Below are 24686 nucleotides of genomic sequence, written 5' to 3' on the forward strand. Positions count from 1 at the left end.
CACCACCATGACCTGAGAAGGTGCCATCTGGGTTTGTCTGTCAGGCTGGTTTCCTGGAATGGGAAGAGAGTTCCATGATTACTCTGTAGTTACAACATCCAGCTCACAGAAACTCTGTTTGCTTTGCATTGCTTTGTTTTGTTAATGTTTTCTTCAAGGATTTGACTTCTTGGCAATTGCTAGAGACTCTGGGTCTTTTGAAGTAGGCCTCTGATGGTATCAGAAGAGCCTCTTGTAAGTGCAAGTCCTTCAGCCCATTCAGCTCTTCTGAAGTGGGGTCATAAAGCTGAGTCCTCTGAAGCGTAGCAGAGCAATTGCACTTGAGGTTTGGGATCAGAGGTTGTCCCTTCCCAAGTTGTTGGCACCACGCTCATGCTGTAGCACAGCTTAGTGGGCCCGGTTTGGCCTGGCAGGAGATTGCAGTGCTCCTGCACCATGCCTGAAAAGCCTCTGCCACCATATAGGGGAATTTGAAGTGGGATCTTGGCTACTTTTGCTGGCTTTGAGCCACCAGCACAGCCTGCCTAGCTTCATGTGGTGCTGAGGATGGCCCCTCCAAACAGCTCTGGCAGCACCCAGCCCATGCATGGTATCGACTGTGGTCCCTGGAGCGGAGTCAGGAGCAGCTGGTGAGAGAGGAGAGACCTGTCATTGCCCAGCCCTGGGGACATTATGCTGGGCAGCTCCGTCCTCCCCTGCAGGACTCCACACTAAGGGTTACACGTGTGTTGGCTGGGAGATGGTGGTATGGAGACCCCAGGAAAGAATGAACTAAGAAAACAAATGAGCTAAGTTGGGCCCGCTGTGTAAGGGCTGTGCCAGATCTTTCAGGAAACAGCTTTTATAAGGAGAGTGGAGCCTTCCAAACTTTGTACAGCCCGAGTGGCCTGGAGCAGATCCTGGCCAGTCTGCTTCGCTGGAAACGTGAGCCTCAGCAAGGAGGGGTTGCCTGAGGCTGAGCTAACTTTGGCTGTAAAACTGCTTTTTAGGAAGCTTTAGCTACAGACAATAGCGAACTCCCAAGAAGGGAGGAGGAGAAAGGGGGTTCAGTGAGATCATTTTAAAAAGCAGAATTATGCCTCCTTTCTACTCCCTTCCCAGCCTGCTAACCTGCTTGGCATGGCCATACCCACAAACTTTGGGGCTTTTCTCTCAGAAGAACTGCGGGAATGCTAACAGCTCCCTGCAAAGGCCCTGTGAAGGAGGTGGAGGACAACTCATCCATTTTCCAGCTACATTACCTGACTTTCCACAGTCCCATTGCGTCTTCATCAGAGCTGGAGATGGGGTAAGGGTCCTAATTACTGTTTTCTGCTCTAGCAAGATAGGCATCTGTGCTGTAGCCCTGTTGATTGGACAGTGCCAGGCTAGCTTGCAGCCCATAATCAGTACGTTTGCCTTTTCTGCAGGGTTTCAGCTAACCCCACTGATGTGCAGACAGTATTACCCCAGGCAGAGGTGCTGTGCTGGAGCAGTTGCTCTGCTTCTGACCTTTGAGATGTCTTTAAACAAACTTCCTTATGTTTTTCTCTGTTACATGGCACTGTAGGCCATAGAAGCAATGGCCTTGGGAACATTTTGCTATTATTCCACCAGGTTCTCAAACCATGAGTGTAAGGGGCTGTCTTCATAGGGGCACTGTTTAATTCAGCTTGATTTCACAGACACCTGGGACTCCATGCTTATGCTATACCCAGGACAGCCCCAGAGGCACTTTGCTGGTTCCCCTCCTTTTTGCCAGGATATGTGCACAGCGCAGGACTTTGCCAAACAGATGCTAAGTGCAGGGCTCCTGGAAACGCTGTCTCCCACGCCTGCTTCTCCATCCTAGGAATAGCCCACGTAGCTGGCTGCTCTATGGGCTGGGATTAATTATGTGTACGTTTGGGGCTGCCTTTTTTTGAAGTAAGTTTGGAACCTGTGCCAGGGAAAATCTGGATGTGATTTGAAAGGTGCAGAGAAGTGAATTCTTTCCGAGGCAATGGGGCAGGGGGAGAGTGGGGGTAGTCCTTCAGGGTAAAGCAAGAGGCACAGCTGGTTTTCCACTCTTGAAATATCTGGCTTGGTTAGCGGCCGTGATCTGCAGGGTGGTGTGTTTTGGGTTCTCTGCCCCTCCAGCTTGCTAGAGATCCCGTAACAGCCTTTGGCTCAAGAGGAGCCTCAACCATTTTGCTGGTTGCAATCCCTCTGCCTCCTTTTTTTTTGGCTCCTTGCTCCCCAGCGTAACTTCAGATCTGCCTGGAGAAATCCCACAGGAGGGAATAATTTGCAGAGCCCTGTTTCCCTACCTGTTTGTTTGGAAAGATTAACTCCTCTTGTGGCCTGCCTGCTCCATCTCACACTGCTGGAGACCAGAATTCCTTATCAGCCCTTTCCCCAAGCTGTCCTCTGACGCTTTTCAGTCCTTGATGAACAGCTGAGCCGCATTGCTTTGCAGCCACCCCCTTCCCTAAAGTGAAGCAGCCTTGATTAGCTGCAAAGGGGGTTCTTCCAGTCCTGGGAAGCAGAACCTTTCTGGCGCCAGAGGAGTTTTTGTGGGCAGACAGAGTATCTTCAGTGGAGCTCCATCCCTGCTGCATGGAGGATGGAGCTCATGCCCCCCAGGGATGACCTGCAGTCGGTGGTGGGCACCAGCCTCCTCCTCCTGCCCGGCTGGATATGAGGCAGCACACTGATGTTATTTCTGCTGTTGAAGTCCTGAGCCCAGTGATGTGCAGCTTAACTGCAGAAGGGCAACCTCAGCTCCAGCTGTTGGATAGGAAGCAAAAGCCAGCAGATTGTCCTCTTGATTCCTGGCCAGACTATATCAATGAAAGGACTGTCATGGTGGGGTTTTGTGGGGGAAAGGCGTGCAGGAATGGTGGCAAAGGAAGGTTTTAAGGAGGGATTTGAAGGAAACCATACCAGTGGTTGAAAGAAACCATGCCATGGTATGTCAGTGTTTACAGGAAAACTCTCCCTAGTGTGAGGCACAGCATGGGATAGTTGGAACAACAGAGGCTGTGGGACAGTGCTGGCTGGCCTGAGGTTCACAGGGACACGCTGGATGGATTTGCTGACTATTCATCATGTTGGATGAACTCCTGCTGATGTGTGGTGGGCCTCTGGCCACGATGGATGGAAATAAGTAGCAGTGGTGGAGGGAGAGCAGTGTGCCTGTGGAAAAAGGGTAGACAGGAGGAGCGTAGCTGCGTTGGTGGGGCATACAGCTTTGTAACTGGGGACCTTCACATCTCAGGAGATTGTGAGCTATATCCACTGGCTGATGGAATCTCAAAACAGCATCAAGGTGCTCTGCTGTGATTTTCCAGGTTTCCCTCCCAGCAGGGTGAAGAACACCACCAGGTCCCTGACATCAGCCCAGAGCTCAGGGCAATGAAGGAGGAGAAATGGAAGCACTGGGACAATTTGAGCACCAGAGCTGAGCAGATGGTGCCAGGCGGGTCAAAAGGGGAGGGAGGGAAAGGGTCAGGCAGGAGAAGGGCAAAGCAGGCATGAGTGCCCATAGCTGCCTACAAGGCTGCTTGCAAGGTCTCCCCGCCTCTGCCCTGCTGCTGCCCAGCTGGGGAGACAGGACACTTGCTGCTGACTCAGAAGTCCTTCAGATGTGGTCAGACATTGGGTTTGTGGTAGGTTGAGATCTTTTTGTTAGGTTTCCCCCCTCCCCAGTCCCCCTCTGAGAACCAGCTGGTGCCGCCAGTGCTGAAGCGCCTGTACTGGTATTTGCTTGGCTGTAAAAACAAACCAGGGTAAACAAGGAGATAAAACAAGTAAACAAATGCTCAAGTCAGCAAGGGAAAACGGAGATGTGGCTTCTGCTTCTTTGTTATGTTTGAATTTGTCTTTTCTTTGGGTAGGTAAAAACCTCAATTGCTTAGAAGCAGTCTCTGAAAAGCTGTGGCTGTAGCCCAGGCATCAGCTCAGCACCGTGTATGGCACAGGAAGGGCATGGTGCTTGTCCTTCATGGGGCTGGGGGGGCCTGGGGAAGAGCAGCAGGGCAAGAATTAGCATTGCTTGCCCTTGGGATTTCCTCCCCTTGGTGAATCCTCTGCCGAGGACTGCCGCTCGTGCCCTGCCCCTCTCCTGGGACATGCCCGGGAGTCTTCTCCTGGACAGCACTGCAGTGAAGGTCCTCCACCTGCCTTAGCTGCTTTCATATTGTGTATAAAGCACCCAGTGATTTCTGTAAAGCACTGCATAAAAAGCTGGATACTTTTATTATTTTGGGGTGGTGAAATTAAATTTTGACTCTGATGTTCTGTTGATGTACATATTTATGGTGTCTTACTTTTTTTTAAATTAAACTAATCCTTGTTACTCCAAGGCAACCTTACAATAATAATCTGTTCTGCATTGCTTAATTCCCCCAACAGCTGTATCCACCCAGTGAGTGTATGAAACGTGATATCAGGTATAGCTGGAGAGATGTAGACAGTGAACATCCACCCACTTTTGCACTGAAGATCAGCGCAGAGACTTGATTTGCTTTGATTTTTAAGGAGTTGCATATATTTTAGCTCTCTCCTTTTGGTTTTATTGCCTCTAACTTTAAAGGATGGGTTGTGTTGGTCAGATTTCTCTAGTCAAAATGCTGATAGAGAATAATAATAGTGCCAGGTTACCCTTAAAGAGCAGATGCATGCAAAATGCCTAACTTCTGCTGGGAAAGGAGGGTATCAAATGCATAGCATGCAGTGCTTTGGTGCATCTACAGTTATATTAATGTAATGTAGAATAAATATAGTGGTTTATATTCTACTGAAGAAAGAACACTTTCTAAATTGTAACTTGTACACAGAGTGTCTTCAGAGCTATTGTCCTTCCCAGAGGCACTGCTTTTTCCCTGTAGGTATTACCGGGTTTTCAAGATCCAGAAAAAGCAGACAGCATGTCCTGGGTTCAGGAAGACATGCCAGGGCAGCCATTCTGTAGTGGTGTTTTATCTCTGTCGTCTTTTTCCAAAATCAACTTACCTGGTGCGTTCCCAGGTGATAAATGTTCAGTCCACTTATAGCTTTGTTTGTGTGTATAAAGGACGGTGTATTTTACTGCACTTCCTTGTGCAGTGACTTTCTTGTGCTAGCAGGGAGGGAGACTCATTGCTCTGATTGCTCATGCATAGCATTATGTATGTAAATAAGAAAATCTAATCATTTCTGAGTTGCTCAAGTTGCGGCAAGAGTGAGAAGCTGGTGAAGTTGAGCCTGCAGCAGCACTGACCTTGCCAGCTGATGGAAAACCCCACTAATCAGCGAGATGTGCAGAGTTGCCTTCCTTTACATGTCTTCCCCTTGGTATTCCTGATGCTGATGTTGAGGCTGAGGGCTGTTAGGAGTAAAATGAGTCTCGCCTGAGGATGTTCTTAAAGAAAAAGTAGAGCTGGTAGTTATTTTTCTTATATCGGAGTGAATTTTGCTGAGTTTGCAGGCATCCAGGAGTCAAGGCTCCGAAGTCCATCAAGGCTGTCCTTGCTCTTGCTAGAGATTGCTTCCCCTTTGCTGTCATTCTGCATCTCGCATGCTGCAGGTTTACTGAATGAACAGCTCAGCTAACTGGGAAACCTCACCGTGGAAAATCAAACCCCAGAGACCTTCCCCTCTTTTCTGCTGGCATCTTTCTGTGTGGATGTTTCTCCTCACTGTTCTGCATGGCTTGCCTTTGCCTGGCTGGGCAAGCTGGGCCAGCGACCAAGCCCTTCTCTGCATAGTACCTGTGTGTCAGGCTGCTCAATGGAAGAGGCCAGAACAGCAATTATCCAACACAGTCATCAGACTTAACTTTGCTCTTGCCTTGACCATCTCCCCGTTTCTTTGCCATGTGTTTCCTTTAGGATCTAGAGGAGCTAATCCTGAGCCTTCTCCTCCCCTTCAGCATGAAGGAGTATCTGCTGTGGGCAGGAGGAAGAGAATCCGCCTGGACAATCAGCAGGGCAGTAACCCAGTACCAGGCTGAGAGTCAATACAAGCTCCTGGAGGCAGCCAAAAATGTGTAAAGCAGAGAGCCCTTAGAATGAGGTGTGGGTGATGGGCACCATCGCCTTCACTGGGTCCCCTGGAGCTACAGCAGTGAGGGGTGCAGATATTAGATTAATAATGTCATGCATTTCTCTTGCATTACTAGATGATCTTTGAGGTCCCTTCCAACCCAAACCATCCTATGATTCTATGATTATATGGTCTTTGCCCATGTGAAAAGTCCTAGTGGGCAGCACTCTTATTCCTGTTTGCAGATATGCTCTAAGGAGAACGTGCCCAGGAAAATGTTGTGTCTCATTGACCCAGCAAGTTTCCCATCTTTCCCTTCCAGGAGGGAAGTGGTTTCCTGCACTCTCTTGCCTTTCAAGTCAAGGATTTATATAGCTGTATTTGGCAGCACTAAAGGGTCTGCAATTATGTTAATTAGGCATTTTGATTAAAAACCAGCTTTTTGTTAGAAAATAAACTTCCTTGCTGAAAAATACTAGATCTAGAGCAATAGGAGCTAGATTTCCTGCTGATTCATATGCTCTGTGCCTGGGATAATTTAAGATCACTTCAGTTGTTGTGTTGTATTTATTCCCGCAAAGTATATTCTTTTTATTATTATTCACTAGCATCTGTCTGTTAAACATTTAAATGTGTCAACCATATCCTGGGCTGCATGAAGAGAAGGGAAGTGATTCTCCCCCTCTACTCCACTCTCCTGAAACCCCCCCTGCAGTGCTGTGTCCAGCTCTGGGGCCCCAACACAAGAAGGACACGGACCTGCTCGAGTGGGTCCAGAGGAGGCCACGAAGATGATCAGGGGCTGGAGCACCTCCCCTGTGAGGACAGGCTGAGAGAGTTGGGGTCTGCCTCTAGGGAGACCTTATAGGGGCCTTCCAGTACTTAAAGGGGACTACAGGAAAGATGGGGAGGGACTCTGTGTCAGGGAGTGTAGTGGTATGAAGAGGGGTAACAGTTTTAAACTGAAAGAGTGTAGATTTAGGTCAATATTAGGAAGAAATTCTTCCCTGTGAGGGTGGTGAGACACTGGCACAAGTTGCCCAGAGAAGCTGTGGCTGCCCCCTCCCTGGAAGGGTTCAAGGCCAGGTTGGACGGGGCTGTGAGCAACCTGGGCTAGTGGAAGGTGTCCCTGCCCGTGACAGGGGGGTGGAACTACATGATTTTTAAGCTCCCTTCCAATTCAAGCCATTCTACGATTCTATGATTCTGTATTCCCACACCCAGAGCTTATTATTTCAGACATTTATAATGTACACACCCATCAGTGATTTCATTTTGGCAGACATAAAACCAAACCAGTTATTCCTTACAATTGCCAACAAAACTGTTGTGATCCATTCATCTTTTAAAAAATCATCATTCAAATAGAAACCTATGCAGCAAATACACCATGATTGGTGATGAGAAGGGAAAGTTGTTGATCATTTGCTTGTCTGATGGAAAATAATTACTATAGGCAAGGAGAGGAGCTCCAACCTGGTTGTCACTCCCAGTCTTTCCAGACAACTTCTGTGTTCCTAGGCTATTCACCCTCAAAATCTAAAAGACAGATTGAATAGAGGGGTATTCTTTTTTTCACTGTGGTGACAGTTTCACAGACTTGGCTCTGGCAGGCTGTGAGAAGGAATGCATTTCAGAGCAGAGCATTTTCCAACATGAATGTTTCAGCCCCTTGCTGACAGCAGGACAAATGAGAAGCAATCCTTCTGGTATGAGCTGGTCTGACCCTATGCATTTCACTGGAGGGCAAGTATAGAGCTAGTACTGAGTATGATTGCTGTGTGCTCCCTTGGACAGTCCAGTTTTGAAGGCATTCTGCATTAACTGAGTCTAGCAGGAGATTTGACTCCTCCATAAAGTTCTCATTCATGCTCCTTGCAAGCTAAAGTTGGGTTGGCTTAGTTCATCTCTGCTTAAAAAATGCATTGGCAAGCTGTACAAGTCATGCATGTTCCAGATCCTGAACAAGTCAGGGAGAAGTAGGGGGGTGACCCAGCCCTGGTTTTAAACCTGTGATAAGCATGTGTCCATTTTACTACGTCTTGTTCTTAAGTAGCTTGATAGCATCCAGTGTCTGTTTGCGGCAATGCTGCAGCTCCTGCAAAGGCTTGCTGTAGGGGTTGAAGCTAGCCATGGTGCAGCGAAGGGCTGTGTGATTCTTCAGAGTGCTTTTCCCTGTTCTCATGTTGCTTGCAAAGAGGGTGTGTTGATACTTGGTTGTGAGGGGAGTTTGGCTACTGGATTGCCCCGTGGTGGCCTCTCTGTAAGTGAAGGGATTGCACAGACAGACACATCAGTTGCTCTCCCTGGATTTGGTGGTGAGATTGGAAACCCAAGTAGGGACAAAAAGAGAGACTTTCCTGCTCTATGGGAGATGTCAGGAGGAACTTGAGGGAACTTCATTATCACCCACCCCCCCAAAACACAATTTTCCACATGTTTGTATTGCAAAGCAGTGCCAGTTCCTGGTGCTTTGGGAAGTGCAGATCTGAAATCCTACCACGTACCAGTCCTTTTGATCACCAAGTCTCTATGTGTATGTTTCACTGTCTGCTAATGGCTTTTGTCTCATTAAATGCCAGAGAAGCTGTTCTCTGTGAAAGCAGCTTGAAGCATTTAGGGCTCATTAGACTTCAAAGGAAAGAGGCCTGTACCACAAGCCAGAGGGGAGGAAATGGAGTGCCAAGAGGATCCCATTAATGCAGAACAAAAATAAACCTCAGACAGGAAGGAAAATCCTATAGGTATGACTCAGACCTGCAGTCCCAACACTGTGGCTTCCAAGGACCAGGTCAACACGGGAGCTGCACAGAGAGAAACCCTCTGGCTTGGCTTCTGCCCACACTAGACCTGGATGCCCTGACCAAGCCTGGAGCCTGCAAGAAGGGTCCCACCTGCGCCGGCAGTGACAGGGATGTCCGCATCTTGGGCAAGCACTGGTGTTTGCCAGTGGACTTGTCCACCCGGGACTTGCATGCCAGCAGACTGTAAGGTATCAGTCACATGCATTGATAGGGGCTGCTCCTCCATCATTGCCACATTGGTGAGAGAAGATGGGGGTGCAGTTTGCTGGTAATTGTTTCCTCTTGTCTCTCCTTGAACATTCTTGCCACTTTAAATGTAGTTTATTCTAATAAGGTATTTAATCTAGGGGAGGGAACATGCTTCTCTATAGGTATGGTGCTTTTGGTGAGAACAGGATGCACAGGGAATAGGTCCTGACAGAGTGATTCAAGAGACAGTGTTCCTGGGTGTTGTGCTGACCTGCTCTTCTCCCTCCATCTCTCCCGTTGCAGGAAAGATCCTCTTCCGCCGAAGTCACATCCGTGATGTTGCGGTCAAGCGCCTGATACCTATTGATGAATACTGCAAGGTAAGGGGAGGTTTCTAGTGTCAACCAAAGATGAAGCCACCTTGATCAGGCTTAATCCTGTTTGATAGTATATAATGGGATGCCAGTGCTGGGAAAACAGGGAGCGTGGGCTATGCCCTACTACCAAACCCTTTCTGTGATGAAAACTCACCCACTGATTCTCTTTTCACTCCACGTGATCAACACTGAGGGCTTGGAGGCCTGGGCTTGCAGGGTGCAGGGTGGCTCAGCTCCACACCAGCTTGCACCCTGTTGCTGCACTTTCCCTTTTTCTTCTCCTTTCTCAAGCTGCAAACCAGAACCAGCTTTCCAGATAGGCTGGGAAGGACCTGGCTGCCTGGCTGTGTCCTGTCTGGTAGGCGGTTTGGAGTGAAATGGAGTGGTGTGCAGGACTAGGCTTGAAGGACTTGGTTCTTCAGGGAGCCTTTCCTTGCCCATCTCTTGGAAGACCTGCTCTTTTATGTAGAAGACAGCACTTTCTTAGTGGGATGGTCACAAAATAGGACATAAACTCCTGTTACTGGTTATGCAAAACCATTACTTGTGCAGGGATAAAATGCCTTGTATCTGCAGAGAATTATTGGAAGCCAACAGAGATCATCTTATCATAGAGCCAAAATACAGTTGATTGTGTCCTTTCCTTGATTAAGTCTGAGACAATTTGCTCCATACTCTTGAAGAATATAAGACTGTGCTTAAGTATAAGGCAAATTATGGTGTTAGGGCATTTTCTTCTAGGAAAAATAAAATACTGAAGTCCACAAAATTTATTTTCACAAAAATAAAGTATGCCACATCTCATCATGTCGAAGCAGTGCACTTGTACTTGCAGCGGCCATGAAATGGTCTGGAGGTAGGTCCAGTACTTCCAAAATGCAGTCTGAATGCTGTTGAAAACATATCCAAAGACCACAGAACCCAAGGGAGAAGATGAGGAAATGGTGAAACGTCCATCACATTCCTTAGGTGTGGGAGGTGTAGCAGTAACTGTGGCCTAGGACTTTGCATAGTGGGGAAAACTCTGGGTTTTGGGACTCAGCCAGACCTATGAGAGGGATGTCATGGCTTGAATAACAAGTACAAGGATAAAGGTGAATTAGTAAATGAGTCTTGACAGCTCTGCAGTGGGGCTGTGGGTGAAAGCCACTGCGGGCCAGAATAGCAGATGAGAGCAGAGTGATGGAGATGTAGTGCAAGGTATGCTTGGACCTATGTGCTCCAAAGAGTGGGGGGGAAGCTGATGGTGCAAGTAACCGCTTGGCTCCAGCCAGATGCGATCAGCCCCTTGTCTTCTTGAGTCACTAAAATGTGCCAGCTACATACAGACACACACAACCGTAAATTTAATTTTTGGGAAGAAAAAATCCCTAAGTGGTAAGATGCTGCAGCTGTCTTTTTCAGAATGATGCCATTAATGGCATAGACATAAAGAATCCATTTGACTTAACAACTGGAACATAATGGGTGATGTTATATGACCCACTTAGAGAGCTGCTCTCTCCTCCTCCTGCTAATGCATTACCAAGTAATAACATGCACACTGTGCCTGGCCTTCCAGTTACTGCTACTTAACCATAAAGCTGCTGAGCTGAAGGTGGGTGTGGGACTGAAGGGTGCAGAGATGTGGAATGAGCAAGGAGTCAGCGGGAGCAGAGGGATGTTCCTCCTGGGCACATCGTGCTGCAAATCCAGCCACAGGATCCCTGCACACTCTTAGTGCTGTGTTTATCGTTGGAGGTGGACGTTGCATGTAACTGGAGGGTGGTGGTGCAGAACAGAAATCTTCTTCAGCTTGGCCCTGCTGAACGGGAATTGAGGGTTAGGTGAATATGTTGTGAACAAGTTCCCACAGAAAACTGTGTAAGAAAGTTTTTGCTTTCTTGCTGACTCCTGTGAAAGAAGTGGGGCGTCTTTGTTCTCTGGAAGAGCTCTGGAAAGAAGGTTGGTGAGATTTGGGGTGGAAGTAAGTGAGAGGAGCAAGGAAGGGAACCTCTGCTTTCACAAGGCAGTGCTCTTGCTGAAGGGCTTTGTTCCAGGTCCTGCTGTACTGAGAAAAATGGCAATTTAAGGTAATGTGCAAGAAAAGCAGCAAAAGAATCAGAGCAACTCATAAGAGCAACCAGTCACTGAATGAGACTTCAAACGACGTTAGGAATGACAAGGAGGGGGAGCAGAGGCCTGAAATTTTTCCCATTTCTCCAGTTTATTCTCTTTGTGTTCTACATCTGTTGGTCTTTCCCCTGATGTGGGAACTGCCTTCCTCCTGTCTAAAGGATTTTGAGAGAGTGTTAGAGGGTTGATGAAGGAGTTGTGAGGCTGTGATGCTCTACCCCAATGAGACTGGGTGGACCTCTAGCAGCAATGTTTTTAGAGAATAATCCTGTCTCACTCCCTGCAAAATGGATTTCAATGCAATAAGACTCATCTTTCTTTGGTAAATGACCTTTCTCCTCAGGCTTACAGGCAGTGGAGTGGGTGAGGTGACTTGCTGTGTGCTGATGGCCCTCCCCACTTCACTCCTTTGGGTGGCAGAGCCAGAGGTGGGACAGACATCATGTTATTTGTGCCACTATTTTTGATTTGGTGGCCGTAGCTACTGTAGACCACAGCCAGCTAGACTTTAGGGTGGCCTGCTTGACTCAGCCACCGCTGTGCCAGCTGAGTCAGCTCTAGGTGGGTTTCCTTCAAGACAACCTGAGGAATGAGCTGTGGGGTCTTGCCTTTTGTCCTCCTGACACAGGGTGTTTTCTGTGATCATCCGCTGCTACTGGAGGACATGGGGCCTTCTCCAGGCCACAAAATCAGAGTGATTTTGGCCCAGGGGAAATTGTGTAGATCACAGGATGCTTGGAATTGGGGAGTGATACCCACAGGGAATGGCATCCATGCAAACCCTGGTCTTTGAATAGCCCTTCCCTGGACCCAAAAGCCGTGGAGTTAGTGGTTTTCTCTCCCCTGTCTTTCACATGATCTTGGTCGCAGCTGGCCCGTGATTAGTGGTCTGACTGTCTGCTGTGCTGGCAACGAACGACTGTGTGCTGAATGGCTGGAAGGGCTTTTGGGGGCCAGCAATTAGGTCAGTGTGGAGCCACATCTGATCTGTGTGGTAACCCCAGGCCTTTGCAGAATGTGGCTTTGTCTCTGATACAGAAATGAGTGGAGGTTTGGTCTGCTCACACTGCTGTCACGAGATGGCTGTGACAACAAATGGAGGGGAGGGGGGATTATATAGAAAATTGGTCAATCATCTACTCCACGTCAGGCTGCAGCACTGCTCCCTGATTTCAGATCATCCTTCTTCAATCGCATGTCTTTTTCACTTTTTGCAGTTGCCATCACCCATGGCCTCGTTCCTTCCCATGAGCAGAGAGCAGGGCAGGGCTCTCTGTCAGGCAGCTGCCCATCCCACCTTCCCTGCCTAGCCCTCGCTGCAGCCCGCGTTGGAAAGCATCTACAAGAGCTCTGGCCCAAGGCAAATATGCTGGCCCAGACTCTGCCCCCAGCTCCCAGAGACATGCACACTCTCACCCTGCAAGTCCCACTGTCTTTTTGCAAAAGGCTTCCTCGAAGAGAAAGGAGAAAAGCAGATGTATCTTACAGCTCCTGCCGTTCCACAGTGCACGTAGCAGCCTTCAAGCCCTTGCCCTGATGAGCTGGTGTCCACACTTTTTCCTCCTGTTGCTTCTCTCCCTGCCTCTTCCCAAGCTGCTGTTGCCCAGCAGAGCATTTTTGGGATGTGCTGTTCAGGGCTGATGGCACTGAGAGTCTGCCACACATAACTGCCCAGCCTTTCCCAAGGACGATGGCTCCATGCCCACAGCACAACTGGGAAACTGAGCCCTGCCATGGCCAGAAGGATGCTGGGATGGACATCCCTGTGGCTCTTACCCTGCAAGGGCACATCTGTCCAAAGGCTGCAGCTGGGCTAAGCGGGGCCTGGACTTCTCTGCTTATTCTCCTTTAGACTTCAGTTGCAGCTGGGGTGGTGCGGTGGATGTAACTGGGGGCTGTCTGGGTCTTGCACCACTCTGGTGTGTGTTTGCTGTAGCTCTCCCCTGCCTGGCTCTGCACTCCTGTGTGCTGGGGACTGCATGGGTGCCAAGCTTGGTGCCATGACCCAGACCCCTGAGCTCTGAGGGCCTGTCCTCATTTGGCTCCTTGCACAGTCTTGATGCTTCCCATCACCAGTGTCTCTGTCTCGTCCACAGGCTCTGATCCAGTTGCCTCCCTACATCTCCCAATGTGAGGAGGTTCTCCAGTTCTTTGAGACACGACCTGATGACTTGACGCCCCCCAAAGAGTAAGTTGATTGGGTGGCTGCCACCTCCAGGGTGGCACTGAAACACAAACTGCCTTGAACTTGCTGGTATCCATAAGAGTCTGATGTTCATCAACAGTTCCTGCTGTGAGTCACAGAGCTGGGATTTGGTGGCTTTCTTGGAAAGGGAATGGGGGCTGTGCAGCAAAAGGTGGACACCTCTGCCCAATCGGCCAACTCCTGGTGTAGCCTTCTCCAGCAGGGAAGTGGAAACACATCTCTGGGACCCCGTGAAATGCTGGTCTCCTTCCGAGCCACTTTCAACTTGCAAATGCTGGTTTCAGAAACATGGTCAGTCTGAAAAGCCTCATTTCACATGGTTACTAACGACCTCTGCCTTGTTCGAAAGACTCCTTCCCTTAGTCATGTCCATGAGCCCCATCCATAACAAAGCTCCAGAGTCTTTCCATGCAAAACAAGGAACGTTTGCAAGGAATCTCGCACGCCTTACGCAACTCTGTGTGGTTATAAGTCTTGTGACTATGAGCTACTTTGGCCAGGAGCCACCCATCTCTTACTAATCACAAGCAGCATAAATCTGAGCAGCCGCCTCCATCTCCTGCTATGCTGCTCTCTCTTTTTATGCTGCATGTGACACGATGCACAGCTCTACCAAAGGTTGAGCAATGGAGGAGGCTTGATTAATTGTGAGAGGAAAGGCAGTAAATTGATTTGACATCATTCTGTATTGGAAGGGTGTGGAGGTAGATAAAGGGATTTTGTTTTTCTCTTCAACAGCAACATTGAGCTTTCCAGGTCTCCAGCTAAGTATTATGCTTGTGAGAACTACATCTTCTCCCTGGGTTTTCAATTTTTTTCATTGCCTCTCTTATTTCCCCCTTCCCCCCATTCCTGCTTTCCTCCTTTGGCTCCTGTTTCTATTCGCTTGGCCTGTCATCATTCCTCCCTCAGCTCACGGTCACTTGATGAGATTGGTCTGAGGGCCCTGGAGCCCATTAACTAATTGCTTGCTGTCACTGGCGCTCTCATCTGTCCTGCCCAGCTATTACTCACCACTTAACCTGCCACTCCGTCAGTCACCCCTCAACAAAGGCAGCAGCTCAGGGGCAAGCAAGAGACACAAGGGAAAAATGAGCTTGCAAGGACATTGGGTGGGAGTATATCGCAGGGGTTAACAGCCCCTGGGGCTGTGTTTGGATGTGGGGGGCTGCCTGTGCATGAGTCTTTGAGCCCTGCATGACAGAGTGGTGAGCTGCTTTGCAGAAGGAGTCAGCTGTTGAACCTGCCTGTAGCTGAGGCACCTTCGTACATGGAGGGTGGAAGGGCAGCTTCAGTCTTGCACCCACTTTCTTCATCTTTATTTTGTCTTGTAGACTGAGCCAGAAATCAGGCAGGGTGGGGGCTGGGGCCAGAACAAGGAGCACATTCAGATGTGGAGACCTTTGGGTGCTGAGCGTCAGCCCCAGAGCGGTGCAGCTCTGTGCTCTGCTGTGTTTGAAGCTGTAGCTCCTGCCCATCCAGCCAAGCAGCAATCAGTGCCATGTCCCTCGCCATGTCTGTGGTTCAGGTCCAACAGACAAGGGGAGCGGAGGTGCCAGCCCGCAGTCCAATCCCAAGCACATGCTTGTGTTGCGGGGTCCGTCCTCAGGTACATCCTGCAGTGTCCTGTGGGACTGCTGAGCAGCGCCCGGGTGCCAAATTGCACTCACTGCAAGATTGCCATGTGTTTGTGAGTGTTTGGCCATTGCAGTGCTGGATGGGTGAGCGGGTGATGCACCACTGAATCCGGGGGTGGCTGTGCTCCCTCCCGCTGCCTGCTCCTCTCCAGGGAGGAGAGGCAAGCTTGCAGCACGCAGAAGGACTTAGCGGGTGACTCTTGTCCATTTGCCTTCAGCAGGAAAATGCTACAGCATCTCAAGGACGTCTTTGTTGTGTTTTCTATCCCAGCCTGAATGCCAGAGGGGTATTTATTAGCTACAATTCAAAATGCTAATTAATAAAAGTCCTTGACTTTCTCCTCTGGAGAGATTGGTGGGAGCCCTTTCCTGAGCCCCGAGTGCTGGCACTTTGCCAGCTTACCAATAACGAGATGAGAGCTGTGATAGACGGCTGGGCTGGATCAGACGTGATGGCGTGTCTGGGGTTTGGCCGGATGTCATCATTCATCCAGCAGATAAATAATTTTCTCCCGGAATTTGAAAGGGAGCCAGGCCATGAACAGAGTGAAAAAAAAGAAAAGGCAGCTTTTTATGCTGGGTGGCTGAAAGGCGGGAATGAGGGAGAGAAAAAGGACTGATCAGCATGCTCAGTGCCAAGCAGCAACTCTCGCGGCACCGTGGCTGGGAGCCTTCCTGCTCCTTGTCCCTCCCTGTCCCTTGCTTCAGCTTCCCTGACTGACACCTCAGGTTGCAGCAAGCCCACGGGAGTGGCAGCTGGTGGCAGTGAAGGGGATGTACCTTTGAGTGCTGTTGGATGCACCCTCTGCTTGCTTTTGTCTGGAGTGCAGGTAGAGGATCCATCTAACCTGCATCACCCCAGGATGTCAAACCACTTTCTGGGGCCACAGTTGACTGCAGTCCGTGGAGATCTGGTTTAACTGCGAAGGATGAAATTAGTCTTTGCATCTGGCAGTGTTTGAGAATGGAAAGAGGAGGTTGGACAGCCCACGTGTCTATCTCCAGGCCCCTGTGGTGTCTGATTTCCCCAGTGTTGGAGCGTTTCATGGGCTGAGCCAGGGCTCTCCTCCTGCTTTCGTGCAGTGCAGCTCCCTTCAGTGTCCATTTGCCGGTGTTGGGAGCACCAACAAAACCAGGTCACTGCTGGCTACCGCCCTGCAAGCTGAGTTCCTCAGCCCTTCTCAATCTCTCGCCTGCTCTACAAGCCCCGGCCCTGCTGCTGGCATGCACAAAGGGAGATTGAGTGGACACGGACTGAGCAGAGGGGAAAGAGTCAAATGCTGACTTTGTGCATCCTTTTTCCCCCATTGTTTCCAGTTGGGCGGTAGATCACAGCTGAAAGCAGAGCTGAGACAGGAGTCTCCAGCAGTCAGTGGGTGGCAGAGGGAGGTGAAGCCCTTCCTCCACCCCCTCCACACATACCCGCCAACTTTCCAGCGTCTTCCCGCCTGGAGAGACCACTTCAAACAGAAAAGCAGATTGAGGTTGTGGTGTTTCCACTGGCAATGACGATTGGTGGTGTTTGTGACGTGAATCCGTGTCCAGCAAGCTCTGGACTGCGATAACTCAACTGCTTCCACCTTGGAGGGCTGCCTCGTGGTGGGCCAGAGTGGGGCTGTAATCCAGAGGGATTGGTTAAATTTGGGAAGAGGTGACTCCACAGAGCAGGTGGGGGACAGAAGGAGAAGAGAAATGGTTATGGAAAGAAAAATCCTCTGGAAAGTTAGCAATCTGTGGGGATGTGGGATTTTTCTCCCTCGTGTTGGATGGAAGCCCTATGAAAACTGTAGTTTCAAAGAAGAGAAATCATCAAATTCCTGCTCCCTGCATATCTCAGCAGGTCTGAGCAGCAGCAGGATGTTTGGCTGTTGAAGTGGGAAGTTGCAGTGTGCACCCCCCCTTACCTCCCATCCACCCTTTTTCAATTTAAATCTGTTTTTAGCCACAGCAGAGAGTTTCTGGAATAAGGCTGGGGAAGTCTGAACGGCTGGGCACAAAGCCACTGCTGAGTCAAGGCGTTCAGCTGCTCACTCTCTTCGCCAGCTGAATTTCGGCTCTGCGACATATGGGAGCCCAGGTTAACTCAGTAGTGAAGCAAGGTCTGAAGTGGTTACTTAATAGTTGTCCACCGTGTACAAGCGGGGTGTGCTGGGGAAGGAGCCGTCATCATGCTGCTTCCCAGAGGCTGCAGAGCTGCTGTCCTCTGTATAGGAGGTACCCCTGGCCATGAGAAACGTCTTTCATTAAAAGCATCTTTCATTGTTTTCTTTTTGGTAGCTGAGCATCCCATCATATATAAGCCACTTCAAGTTGATATTTTGAACCTTTTAGCCTATGAACATGATTTTTTTTTCCGGTGGGGACATAGGCACCTGTAAAACAGATTTACTATCTCTTAACATGCTTAAAAGGTGTCCTTGAGCATCCTCCTTGCTTCCTCTGGGGGCTGTGGATTCAGTTTGAAAGCTACCAGCTTCAGAAGTTCTTGAGGTCTTCAAAGCATGTAAATTCCTTGTTGCTCAAATATCTTCGTCCTTATGTGCTGGGTCTGTCTGAGTCCAGCAAGTCTCCTGCAAAGGGGGGGCAGGGCTGAAAGACTGTTGTGGGCTCCCTGGCTGCCCAGACAGCACGCTGAGGATTGGGGAGGGCAGCAGTCCTGACCCCAGGGCTCTCTGAAGGCTTGTTAAGGGCTCATGACCTCTACAAAAGCAGATGATAGTGGAGGTGGAGCCCATGTCTCAGCAGAGGTGGTGGTGAGTGGGATTACATCTGTGCCCATCCTGTCTTTGGAGTCCCCAGCTGGGGGTTTGGCTGTTGAACTTCAGCTGCTGCTCCTCCCTGCTCGCTGAGGTTGTTTGACTTTCCCAGCCACTACCACCCAAATAGGTGTACTGGGAGCAGTGCTTTCCACCTGCTGGGTGGGCCATGGGGTGGTGGGAACCAGAGAAACCCCACATCTAACTTGCCTAGCCTGCAGATGGATGAGAAACCTCCTCCTGCCACCGCTAAGCAAACATCCTCCGGGAAAGGCGTTGTGCACATTGCCTGAGCTGCTGCTTCCCAGATTAGCTGATCTTCAAAGCCCTTTGCATGCAGCCAGAGTGGGTGGCTTTCCCTGACGCCATCTCAGCCAGCAGTGTTGCTGCGGGACTGTGCTCTGCTTTAGAAGGTGGCCTCTGGGGCTTGGTCCTCTCATGGCAGGATGGCAGCCCGGGCCAGGGAAGGGGGTGGCCCTCTGGCCTTGATCTGCTAACACAAGGTCCCACTCACAGCAGCAGCAGGTCCCTGCCCCAGCTTCCCAGCACTCCTGGGTCTTGGTGACTGCTTCTGCTGCCATGGTTTATGGTTATACATCCCAAAGACCTTGAAAGTGGAGAGGGGAAGCACTGAGGAGCTACGTTTTCATTCCAGTGATGTCTTCCATCTTCGGCACTGAGCTGTAGGCAGGCACAGAGCCACCCTGAGGATTTTGATCCAAAGCACTGACTTGTGCTTCGCTTCTGCCTGCCAGGAAGCATGAGCAGCACTCATGGCCAGGGTCCTTCCGTGGTGGCCTGAAGCCCAGCTGGCCTTTGCCACCACACGGCAGAAGCTGGAGAGATTTGTTTGCCATCTCAGCAGAAGTTTCACTACAGTTTCCATACCCCCAGCAGAGGGGCTGCCTCTCCTCCCCTCCTTCTCCTAGCTTACTGGAGAATGGCTCCTTTTCTCCTTGCTCCACAAACCTGGCCTGCCAGAGCTCTCTGTTCCTCCAGGGCACCAGCAAAATGTCCCTGTCACTTTGGCTGCTGCTTGTGGCTGCAGTATTGCAGCTCCTCAGGGCAAACACACCCAGGGCAAGCTCCACTTGCATCAGGGCCGTTGATGGCAGCCAAAGTCTGGGACAGATTTTAAAAATTATTTTCTTCCTTCCTTTATGTATGTGTGGGTACCCTCTGAGCTCACATCCCCAGCTTTCCTTCCTGCTATTTCTCCCAAACAGATGTTGGCTAAAGGGAGAGAATTTTAGGGTGTTTCAAGGGCAGTTCAGCTCTGCTGCTATAAACGTTTTCTTTGCTGGGGTGAAGGACCAAGTGCAGAGGGAGTAACCCTGCTCCTCCCTGCACACATCAGGGGAAGCATCACCAGAGAGAGAAAGAGGACGGGCAGGATCCTGGTCCCAGCCTGAATCCTCGCTGCTGCTGAGTCAGCAAAGGGCTGCTACTGCTGGGGGGCTGCCTGTGCCACTTGGACTGGAAGGTGCATGACAATGAGCTGGGACCTGACCAGATGAGGAAAGCATATGATGCTAATGAGGTTATGCCTGCAGCAACTTTAGCAGCCCATCGTCATTCTATTAACGCTGAAGCTCTGGCGATGTGCAGTTAGGTGGGGGTGATGCTGCCAGTCGCAGTAATGGATTGTTTCCTGCACACAGACTGACAGGGACTCCAGGCAGGCACCAGCCCCAATAAATCACAGAAGGGAGAACTGGGCTAAAATGAGACTCGGGCCTTATGTGCTCTGACTGCCAGCTTGTCTCCCACAGGGGCTGACTGAAAGGCCCTGCTTAGGGTCACAGTGCTGGCAGCCATTGGCGAGTAAAAGATTTGTGTTTGGTCCAAAGTGCCAGAAGAGGACACTGGACAGAAGCACGTTTCCATCATTGCAACAGGGAGCAAATCTGCTCCTTTCCTTTGTTTCCATGAATTGGAAGCGCAAACTTGTAGCCAGCGTTTTCCAGAAGTGAGTCTCTTCTCTTCCTGCTTCCCCATAGCTTTTTGTGTACTTACCTTTCCTTGTAGTTGAGCTGTGCCAGGAGCAAAGTCACATGTCACCCTTGTGGGGTGTTTGGCAGGTAATAAGGGCATGAACTCCTGGGCTAGGTGTCAGGGGATTTAATAGAAAAAGGGGACGCTCAGGTCCCTGCTCCATAGAGTGGCTATGATAGAGTGGCTGCCCCATCTAGGAAGCCATTTCAGGAGCTTTTGCTGGTAAACTAGAGATCCCTGAGTTGATGGATCTTGGTTTGGATAAGGATGCTTGCTGGCTTGTGGTTTTTGAGCTGTGTCCTGCTATCCAGACAAATTACAGCTTGTATAATGAATTGCTTGTTTTGCAGTTTTCCTGATGCCTACGTGCAGATTCACCAGGAGCTCAGGCTAGATCTCAGCTCCAAAATAGTGGTCTCCTTCACTCTCTGCTGAGAACTGTCTTTCCTAGATGACAGCAGACAGAAATATCAGAAGGGCTGAATCCACTCTGCAAAAATACACTTTGTGCCAGTGCAAACCCCTTGCATGGACAGAGTACTTGATTTTCTGTGCTAACAGGGCAGCTTTCTGAGCCCAAAGGTTCAGCTTGGCCGACTCTCCAGTGGTTAAACACAGGGGTAGTGCTGGCACTGCAGCGTGGGGGACAGGGGCTCCATTCAGCACTCCGTGGAGCATTTGCTAAATATCAGTTCTCCCAAACAAGAGCTCTGTTATACCCCATTTCTCAGTCTCTCTCTCCTGCATAAACTTTGCTAACATCTCCAAGCTTGCTGAATATTTACAAGATGAACTACCTCCTGATAGCTATTTTGATGACATTACTGTATTATAGAAGGATTTTTTTTTACAGAAGCTAGATTTTTTTCTGTAGGAGATGTTTTCTTGGAACAGTGACCTCCCTCAAATCTGTCTCATCTTGCATGTTGATCGTGACTCCTGTGTGATTGGCTTTACAGCAGCTGGAGTTGTCTTCCTTGTGTTGGTGCTGCACTGTCCCTCTCCTGCTCCATGAACTGGCTGTGGGGCAGCGGGGGTGGTGCTGAGGTCCCCAAGCCGCATGTGTGGTCACCTTTGTCCCGTGAGTCCCACTGCAACATGGGCTCTTCTGCGTGGCAACCTCAGAGCCACCTCCCTGCATCACACAGCAGTCTGCCTAGCCTAGCAGCTACCAAACATGAGTGCCTTAGGAAAGAGTTTAAAGTCAAGGAAGCTTATAAATCTCTTCTTTAGACATTGTTCTAGCCTTTAGAATTTTCCTGGTTTTATAATTAATGGCTTTTAATGAACATTTCTTGCCTGAAATATGACCTTCTAAGTCCATGAAGACTTTCAGTGTCCACAGCATCCTACGTATTGTTGAAGAACAGACTGTGTTTGTTCTTAATCTACCCCCCAAGCTGTTAGCTTTGCCTCATGCCTTTGCCGCAGTCTTATGCTCCCCATCTCACTCCTTCCCATCACTGGATCCAGAGGGATGCTGCCTGATACACTAGAGAAGATGCTTGAATAACCTGATTCTCTTTTCCTAAAAAAAAGTGGCATGGGGATTATTAATTGGTTTTAAGAGTTCTCCACATGTAGAAGTTTCCTTTCAGGATTGCACTGGGGGATGATTAGGTTCTTGAAGGACACTTTGCTGAGTCCACTGCACCCTGTCTTGTGGGCTCAGTGCTTTAAGTGAGACTCTTACCATCAGTGTTCCCAACAAGGAGCTGGGAAAGTCCTGGGATACAGGTGGAGAACTGGCCCTGGGTTTTACCACCTGGGAAACTTTGTGGGGCTGGTTGGTGGCACAGAGTCACATCTGTGTATTCGTGCTCTGTAATTGTGCTGTGAGTGCCTGGCTCATCTGCACAGCCTGGCTGTTGTGGGCGTGAGTGGCCTTTCCTTCTTTTCTTCTGAAGCCACCGGTTTCCAGGAAGCCGTGCATGCAAGCTCTGCTGCGTGCCTTTCTCTGGCCACAGGGAATGGAGGAGGAGGAGGAGATGCTGCCGGGAGTTTATTGCTGTTTCCTGTCTTGTCTGAGTTCTTGTCGCCTCTGAGGTGGTGGGCTGGGACTGCTGGTCTTCAGACCTGCAGTTCTTTGTATCCGTGCCAGAAACAACCCAGCAGTAAAGTGAAATTGCAGCTCCTTCCTTGCCCCCTCACTCAGACAGAGCAGCCGGTGAAAGGAAACAGGGGGGATGAGTTACAGTAATAGGTTTAGCAGATGGCAAGTGAAAAAACCCAGTTATTTCCATCAGCACCCTCCTGTCAGCATGAGGGTGCCATGCCCACCTGCTGATCTCCAGCATGCTCATCTGGCCTTGCTTCACTTCCCTTCCCTGTCGTACCACTGGACTGGGGCAAATTTAATGGGGCTTACTAATAAACTCTGATTTAGCTCTGCAATGCAGTCTCTGTTTACAGATGTCTTTGGGATGGTCTGTCCAGTAGATTCCTCCATTGGTCTCTGTACCTGGGACATGATATTCAGGTCTTTGCACAGTCTGTGGTCTCTGAGCTTAACAGAGAGTCTCCAGTTTCTACATAACAATATGTCCCATTTGTTTCTAGTTCATCTTTGTTGCATTTCATTTAATTTTATTGATAGCTCCATGGATGAGTAGCAGAGGTTTAAGGTGCAAAGGGAAGGAGGGACCGGGAGGATAAGGCATTGCAAGCAGAACACATTGCCAGGATGGGTGGGCAGTCTTTGAAGTCAGCCGAGTCCCTACATCACCCAATCGTTCTAGGGGAATGAAATGTCTGCAGTAATTATGGTCTGAAAATGCAGATAATCTTGAAAGAGAACAAAGCATGGCCCAGCTCTGGCTGGCTTTCCTCCTGAGCATGAAGGGATTTGGCCTGAAAACAAAGGGGAGGGAGGGTCCCCTTACCACCAGGTGGATGTTTTCCTCCTTGGAGACTCCAGTGCCTGCTCTGTGCTTCTTACTCTTCCTGGAAGTAACAAGGATCGATGCATGTCTCCTGGTACGAGAATATTTCATCTTGGCCGGATGGTCTTGATCTGTCACCATGTGAGTCTGAGGAGTGGGGAAAGCAGTCTCCTCCGTAAGTGAACAGGGAGCAGGTTACCATCACCCCACATTACAGCAGCATTTCAAGGCCACAGTGATGAATTACGTGAAAGTGTTGACAGGCCTTTTGTAGCATCACAGACCATTGTGGTTGGGCTGGGGACAGGGCTGGTGCATTTGTTTGGGTTTCAGGCTGGCTGGGTGTCTTGGTTTGTTACCCATGATTTTTTGAGGCTTGTCTGGGCCCGTATTTTCCTTGATTTGGTGCTTGGTTTTTAATCATGAAATGCCCCAGATGTCATTGTGCCTGAAGAGTTTTGTTTTTGTGCCCTGGGTTTGAGGCTGTTCAGCAACCATGTTTCTTGGCAACACTCAAATAAGAGAAGGGACCCAGGACCTGTGGTTTCTAACCCATCTCATCAGCGGTGTGGCCAGCACTGGCCATAGCGAGGGGACTTGGGCTGAAGCTATATCATTTCCTCCTCATAACCACCAATAGCTCCTGCTTGCTGTGTCCTGGAGGCACTTCTTCTGCTGCACAGCCCTTGTGTTCATCCTTTCTACAACATTTTAATGACTTTTCCTGTTTTGGGGTGTAAATGTTTGCCCTTCCCGAACTGCTCTCTATCCTTGTCCCCAAAAAAAGCATGGGACATGGAGGAACTTCAGTATCTTCCTCTGTCTTCAAACTGGTGTCCACTTCTATGGGAGCTGCAGTCTGTGCTGGGAGCAGTTCTGGGGATTTGGGCTTCCCCAGCTCCTGACTCTGCTACCAGATCATCCCAATCAACCCACCTTTGCCAAGTGACATGGTGGGAGTTGTGGCTGTCAGATCAAGCCACCCAGGAGGCCAGGCCAGCAACCGAGCCTCACCTTGTGAAAGACAAAAGCATTACATTACTAAAAGAATGGAGGGGAGAGATGGGCTGTTTGCAAGGTGGGTGATACTCCATGTCACCCATGGAGATGTTAGCTGGTTGAGGGAGGTCAGCAGCCCCACCAGGGCCAGTACTGCTGTGCCTTCCTGGGTGGGTTTGCCACTTGGCCAACAATCCAACTGCCTCATCCCTCTGCTGACGCTCTTCCTTCTCTTTTTCAGGGAGCCCATTGGAAAGAAGAGGTCTGGTAAGGACTCCTTTCCTCTCTGCTGGTTCCACCAGCTCCTCCTTTTACCCACAGCCATGGTGTCCTGGAATGGGGCAAGGGCCTAGCCCCATGGTGACCCAAACCCCTGCTGTGCTCCCCAGTGGGGTTTCCCGACACAGTGTGCCCCCTCCATTCACCCAGGATTTCACTGCAGCCTCCAAGTCCTGTTCCCACATCCCCTGCGCCTCCTGTGGCTCTCCTGAAGGTGGGACAGATGCCTGCAGCTCTCCACGCTGTGCTGGCCTCCCTGTTCACACATTAATCGAGTTGTTGTCACCATTGCTGCCACCCCTGAGTTTATTTCCCTCCCCACCTCATGCCTTGTCTCCCATCATTTTGTTCCTCCATCAGGGTTTATCCAGAGAACGGCCTCTTTCCTGCAGAGAGGTAGTAACAGCCGCTTGCTACCTGGCCCTTGCTCTTGCTTTGCCTTTCGCCGGGGCACACCTGCTC

At 49.9% G+C, this 24686-nt stretch overlaps 1 protein-coding gene across 2 annotated transcripts in view; it reads left to right on the forward strand.

The window, feature by feature from the left end:
* The window catches only part of SH3PXD2B (SH3 and PX domains 2B), a 79210-nt gene that overhangs the window by 35922 nt on the left and 18602 nt on the right, over nt 1-24686 (forward strand). For both annotated transcript variants that reach the window (XM_074883896.1, XM_074883897.1), the window contains exons 4-6: nt 9282-9358; nt 13567-13658; nt 24187-24212. In XM_074883896.1, the coding sequence (XP_074739997.1) occupies nt 9282-9358; nt 13567-13658; nt 24187-24212 (195 nt within the window). The remainder of the gene's footprint in view (nt 1-9281; nt 9359-13566; nt 13659-24186; nt 24213-24686) is intronic.

This window comes from Strix uralensis, chromosome 14, assembly GCF_047716275.1.
Source record: "Strix uralensis isolate ZFMK-TIS-50842 chromosome 14, bStrUra1, whole genome shotgun sequence".
NCBI classification, from domain to species: Eukaryota; Metazoa; Chordata; class Aves; order Strigiformes; family Strigidae; genus Strix; species Strix uralensis.